The sequence below is a fragment of the Henckelia pumila genome, chromosome 2 (genome assembly GCF_033568475.1).
Source record: "Henckelia pumila isolate YLH828 chromosome 2, ASM3356847v2, whole genome shotgun sequence".
In the NCBI taxonomy this organism is placed as follows: domain Eukaryota; kingdom Viridiplantae; phylum Streptophyta; class Magnoliopsida; order Lamiales; family Gesneriaceae; genus Henckelia; species Henckelia pumila.
The window spans coordinates 112,753,775-112,760,478 of record NC_133121.1 but is presented as its reverse complement, the minus strand read 5'-3'; the positions used below and the strand labels follow the sequence as shown (position 1 = coordinate 112,760,478).

The following is a 6,704-nucleotide window of genomic DNA, read 5'->3' as shown; positions in this document are numbered from 1 at the left end:
ATTATTACTACTACTATTATTATTATTATTATTATTATTATTATTATTATTATTATTATTATTATTATTATTATTATTATTATTATTATTATTATTATTATTATTATTATTATTATTATTATTATTATTATTATTATTATTATTATTATTATTATTATTATCGGGGCGGGTTCGGGGATGGGGATAGCATCCCCATACCCGCCCCAATATGTTTTGGAGATTTTTAAAAATCTCCGAACCCGAACCCATACTCGAAAATACTCCCCCAAACCCGCCCCGTTTCGGATTTTTCTCGCGGATATCCAAACTCGCGGGGAAATTTGTCATCCCTATTCTGGATAAGTAATTTCTTTGTGAAATGTTATTTGGCATTTATCGCTTTGTTGTATTATGGCTATGCTCTTTGGCTTGCACATGTAGTAAAGACAAGATTTGACTTCTTTATGGCAACATTGGGCATGATGTTTTTCCCACTTCTTTTATATGCAAAGAAGTCCATGATTGATTATTTGAAAGAAAAGAAACATTGGCTTTGGTTGGTTGGGGTCAAAACGTTGCCATCGGTTTTGAGCATGTGAGGATTTGCTGCTGGATTCTTCTTTGGAAATACACGTCACGATTGGAAATTTTTTATAGTTACTGTATATGTGCTAATATTGTAGTAGCCCGTAACCAATTAAAAAAGATTAAGGAACTATTCACATTTACTGAACTTGAGTTCGGACGCTCCGAAAGGAAGATCGGAGACTCCGAACGTGATCGGACGATCTGAAGCCAGGATCGAAGGCTCCGAACGTGTTTGGACGCTCCATCGGCAGGTTCGTACGGTCCGATCGGAGTCCAGTATTACGTCATTGCTAACGTCAGCAAGATGATGTCATGGCTGACGTATTGTTGGGACTTCGGACGCTCCGAAGTCCAGTTCGGATGGCCCGAACTCTGTCTTTAAATAGGGGTGCCGAGCCTCATTTTCAGACGCACCAATCACTTATCTTCTCTCGATTTATTGGTCTTCCAGCTTAGATCTAGGGCTTTCAAGGCGTCCCGTTGGGAATCCGAAAGTTGCATAGCGATCCAGGCGTCGTAGCGGAGCTGTGGCCTAGTTTTGAGGCAAGAGACAGCAAAGGGCTGACGACGGACGAAGGTATAGCTTTTGCTTCTAAAAAATATTTAGGAGTATGCAATAGCTTAGTTAAGGCTTTTAGAGCACTTTAATGATATTAGTATCATTTCGCAGTATAGGCGTGGACTTAGAGCTGATAGAGCTTGCCTAGTATTTGAGGTACGAAAGTACTGTTCGAGATATCCTGACTGAGTATGCATGTATTATGTGACTGCATGATTTATATGACATGATTTTATGCTGCATACATTTGCATCTTGAGTTATCTCTTATGAGATGTCTGTTAGTAGGGTTTTACCCTATCCTGTTAGTGGATAAACTTCCGTCGAATTGGGTCCGACGTATCCACTGGCATTTCAGTATGTGAGCCACCTCCTGAAGCGACGGCACAACGTGCTACATACTAGGGCCCGGTCTGTCTTCGTTATCTAATTCTTGACCTCTAGTCAGTAGGCGGTACACTTGCATTCATGTATACTCATACTCTTGTGCTGAGCGTTTTATGCTCACATCTCGTACTTTGTGTATCTGGACACCCTATTCCATGGGGCAGGTTTGCGATTGGATGAGGCGTGTGTATCCAAGAGGGGCTAGGCAGTGGATGGCCAGCTGAAGCTTCGTCGAGGGCTTTATTTTATTGTATTGGGTTGATACAGCATTCTATTTGGTTGTATAACTAATTGGATATTTACAGATTTCTTTCATTGGGATTGTATATTGTTTTGCTTCCGCAGTTTAATTCTGGCTTACTATTTGATTAAGCTAATTGCATGCCTAAGTTTTTGATTAGTAGGTGATCTCGGTAAGGGTCACTACAAATATTATGCGAATTCATCTTCAATTTAATTGATTCCGGGGTTGTAGAATTGATATTGTATTCAATATTAAAACAATGTGCCAGTGAGAGTAAGAAGAATTTGTGGATAAGCTTGAGTATTGTTTTTATGGCTCAACTTATTAGAAGGGTTGTGGTCTAGATGTTTAAGCGAAATGAAGAGGTAAATAACATTGAGACGATGGAAAAGGAGAAAAAATTATTAGATGACAGAAAAGAAACTTTGGATAAAAAAGAAAAATAGTTACAAGATGATCGTCTCAACATGGAAAAAGAAATGGCAGGTAAACCATCAATTTTCATTAACTAAACATAATATGTTTCAATTTACATTAATGTTTTGATATTGATATGCAGACTTCGAACGTACGAAGCTGTCTTTGCAAAATCAACATACTCAGCTTAGATTTCAACTACAGAAATTGACTGTTGAAAATGATCTCCTAAAACTTGAAATACAAGAAATGACTCAATAGAGGAATATTCCAAGAGATGAACTAAATTCTCGGATGAGTCTGCACGGTGAGAAACACTAACACATGAATCTGGTACTCAAAACTTCTATGAAATTGTAGAGGTTTTATTGTGTAATTTGGTTTGTTTTGAAAACTATCTAGTTCCGCTATATTGTTGTATTACTTTGAATTTTTCGATCTCATTTAGAAGTCAAACTTGAACAATGAGTTTCTCAATAAATCAAAAGTGTTGTGAAAATGTATTGTAGCGTCTAGAATTTCATAATTTGGATTGCATGCCTAATTTTGTTTTAATATTTATAAATTTAATTATCGGGATTTAGTTGTTTTAAAGTCCTTTAAAATTTATTTTGCTTAAATGTTTAAGCTAATTATTCTTGAGATTCTTGAGTTCAGTAGCTTCCGGTTTCGGCATGAGGTGATGTGGATTTTGGTGGTAATTCTTAGATTCTCAAGATTTGAGATTTGTGAGAAATTGAAAGAAATAAATAAATTTTTGATTTTTAAGATTTTTCGGGTGACCAAAAATTGCTTTTACGACATTTTGAGTTTACTTTAGAACCTTCCAAAAGTTTAGCATTTTAAAACCCGACAATTCAATTCTTGAATTTTCAAACATATGGATTTTGAGCATAGTTGTTAAAAGCGTGCGCGCCTAGGCGCAGCCAGACGTACCTTTTGCGCCTGGGCACTGACCTAGGCGCATACATTGCAACAGGCGTGCCTGAGCAAAGGCGAGAAGCAGAGAAGCGTGCGCTTCTCTGCAGTCCTAATTTTAATTAAAAATAAAGCCCTATCCCAAGTGCCCAACCAATTTTTAAGCCCAATTAAGCCCATTTATATTTAAAACTACAAAAGCCTGCATGCATGTTAAGTTAAACTCACGGCGCAATAGACAGACTCTTCATCTCCTCCCTCAAACTTTCTCTCGTTCAAACTTCAACTTGAGTCAGCACTCACGAGTCACGCCTTCAGCAGAGAAGACAAAAGAATAACGATTCAAATCAGCCAATTAACCAATTAGGTAACCAGCCAATAATCAGCCAATTAACCAATTAGGTAACCAGCCAACAACCCTTGTTTGTTTTTCCAATTCCAGAATTCCTCTTGATTAGGCAGTGCAGTGCTTCAAGTTTTTTTTTTTCAATTCATAACATCTCACTGCCATTATCCTTTACGTTTATATCCAGTATCCTCCAAAGCTTTGTTCTTGCCAAGAAAATGTCGAATTCTGAAACTGCAGTCCTTCGAAAAGATCCGACATGGAATTATGGAACATTGGTGGACCCAAAAAATACCAACAAAATGAAGTGTAATTTTTGTGGGAAAATAACTAATGGTGGGATTTATAGACACAAGAAACATCTCGTTGGAGGCAATAGAAATACGAAAACTTGCCCAAAATGTCCAGATCATGTGAAAGAAGAAATCGGTTCTTATATGTCCAAAAGGAAAGAAGTAAAACATCAAATGGATGTGATCCCTCACTTTGTTGAAGTGGCAGAACAACAGGAATATTTGGCAGTTGAAGAAGCTGCCCGATCAGAAAGAAAACGGCCGATATCAATTGGTAAGTGTTCTAATCATTCACCTGATTTTCAAAGGAAAAAACTAAAACAAACTGGCCCAATAGATTTATATTTCCGGAAAGATGTTGACGAGATTGTGCAGCATGGTAAAAAAAAGGATGGGAAGTTGTATGATGAAAATAAGAAGCAATTGAGGGAGAATGCATTGCAAAGGTTTGCTAGATGGATGTATGATGCAGGTATTCCTTTTAATGTTGTGAATTATGATAGTTTTAAACCATTTATTGAGGTTGTTGGGCAATTTGGTACTGGAATGAAGCCCCCTACTTACCATGAGGTTAGAGTTACATGCTTAAAAAAAGAATTACACCATACAAAATTAATATTGAAAGATTACATGGATGATCATGTTAAATATGATTGTACTTTGATGGATGATGGGTGGACAGATATGAAAAATAGGACTTTCATTAATTGTTTGGTAAATGGTCCAAGAGGGAGTGTGTTTATAGAATCTGTGGATGGATCGAGTTATTCGCACATTGGGGTGAAACTTTTTGAGTTGTTTGATAAGTATGTGCAGCAAATTGGAGAAAATAATGTTGTTCAAGTTGTTACTGATAGTGCAAGTGCAAATGTTTTAGTTGGTATGATTTTAAATTTTGATATTATTATAATTTTTTAGATTAATTCATTAGAGTTTCAATATGTAATTTACAATATTTTTTTGAATGAAGAGGGAAACATTTGGAAGAAAAATATTCTCACTTATATTGGTCTCCATGTGCTGCTCACTCTTTAGATTTGATGCTTGAAGGTTTTTTTTATAATTTCTCATTTGAAAAGGTTTATGAGAGGGCAATGATGGTTAATGGATATATATATATATATATATATATATATAATAGGCCCCAAGTATTAAACATGATGAGAGAATTCACGAAACAGAAAGATATGGTTAGAGCAGGAAAAACTCGTTTTGCAACTGCTTTTTTGACTTTAAAGCGATTTCAAATCACAAGGCGAGCCTCAAAAAAATGTTTACATCTGAGAAATGGATTACTAGTAGATTTGCAAAGGAGACACAAGGTAAACGAGCAACAGAGGTCATATTGATGCCTTCATTTTGGAATGTGGTCGTTTATGCTGTTAAAGTAGGTGGTCCAGTGGTGAAAGTTCTTCGATTGGTTGATGGGGAAAAGAAGCCTCCAATGGGCTATATTTATGAGGCCATAGATCGAGCTAAAGAAGTTATTTTTGCATCATTCGATCACAGAGAGGAAAAATATAAATATTTGATATAATTGATAAGAGGGGGAGGATACAACTTCATCAATCTCTACATGTTGTTGGACATTTCTTAAACCCACAGTTCTTCTATTTGGATTCTAATATAGAAAACGACAATGAAGTTGTAACGGGTTTGTATAAATGTATAGCTAGGATGTGTGGAAGTGAGGATTTACAAGATAAAATTATGGATCAACTACCAATGTACAAAAGGGCTGAAGGACTTTTTGCGATGACCATGGCCATTAGACAGAGAAACAAAAAATCACCAGGTAATCAATATTTTTATTTTTAATATATATAATTGATGTATTGTATTTTTAACGTTCAAATCTCTATTTTATTTAATAATTACCAGCGGAATGGTGGTTGGCTTATGGGTGTTTGACATCCGAATTGCAACAGTTCGCCGTGAAAGTTCTCAGCCTTACTTGTAGTTCATCTACTTGTGAACGAAATTGAAGTGTGTTTGAACATGTAAGTATATTAAAAAAATTTATTATTCTGATTTTTGAACTAAAAATAAATTTAAAGCTAAAGTTATTTTATACAAAATATGTGCATCTTCATTCCAAAAGAAGAAATAGATTGGAGCAAAAAAGGTTGAACGATTTGGTTTATATCAAGTGTAATAGGGCTCTGAGGCGTCGATATGATATGTGTGACATGATTGATCCTCTTTCTTTAGATGATATTGATGATAGTAATGAATGGTTGACTGGGGGGATAAGTAATAATAGTGATGGGGAAAATTATCTTGTGTTTGATGATGATAGTTTTACTTGGAGTGAAGTTGCACGAGCTTCTGGGGTTGGTGAAGATGCCTATAGTTTTAGATATCTAGGTTCCTCCTTTGCAAATCAATTCGGGGAAGGTCCTAGTACGTCAAATACTTATTAAAAAACTCTACAGCAGCTACAACTATTATTCGTCGTCATAATGATACTGATGAAGAGGAGGAAGAACATGATCTTGGTGAAACTAATGAGGATTCGGAAGGATACAAATCTGGAAATTCAGATTCTGGAGATGATGATGCTATATTTGAGGAGGATGAAGAGGGATTTGATGATCTAGATATTTGAAGTGTTTTTTCCTTATTTTGCTATGCACTTATGACTTAATATTGCATTTTAGATTATTGAAGTTTGAAGTACTCAAATTTTTCTTTAGTCATGAACTTATAATTTACGCTACGGCTACGTGGCTACGTTACATTATTACTAAATGCTTTATTTTCATTGTTTGATATTTTTGTGAATTATATTTAATTTATATAATAATATTATAGTAAAATATATATATATATATATATATATGTTGAAATTTAACATTTATGTCAAATGCGCTTTACTTCGATAAAGCGTGTGCTTCGCTTTGCGCATTGCGCCTCAGGCTCCAGGTCACCTAGCGCTTTTGTGCGCCTTGCGCCCTAAATAACTATGATTTTG

The 6,704-nt window shown here is 35.5% G+C and overlaps 1 protein-coding gene across 1 annotated transcript; it reads left to right on the top strand.

The window, feature by feature from the left end:
• The first annotated feature begins 3,655 nt into the window (after positions 1 to 3,655).
• On the top strand, positions 3,656 to 6,338 carry LOC140878190 (uncharacterized). The gene is made up of 7 exons (XM_073281802.1): positions 3,656 to 4,610; positions 4,766 to 4,830; positions 4,986 to 5,213; positions 5,336 to 5,525; positions 5,612 to 5,670; positions 5,788 to 6,127; positions 6,169 to 6,338. Exons 1-7 carry the CDS (start codon positions 3,656 to 3,658, stop codon positions 6,336 to 6,338), a joined length of 2,007 nt encoding a protein of 668 aa, XP_073137903.1.
• Positions 6,339 to 6,704: the final 366 nt, after the last annotated feature.

Bases quoted from the DNA above. Each gene is read 5' to 3' on its own strand.
- LOC140878190 (XM_073281802.1), top strand. From the start codon at position 3,656: ATGTCGAATTCTGAAACTGCAGTCCTTCGAAAAGATCCGACATGGAAT. The intron at 4,831-4,985 runs GTTAATGGATAT...TCAAATCACAAG, and splicing joins TTTATGAGAGGGCAATGATG to GCGAGCCTCAAAAAAATGTT. The intron at 5,214-5,335 runs GTTATTTTTGCA...TTAAACCCACAG, and splicing joins CCATAGATCGAGCTAAAGAA to TTCTTCTATTTGGATTCTAA.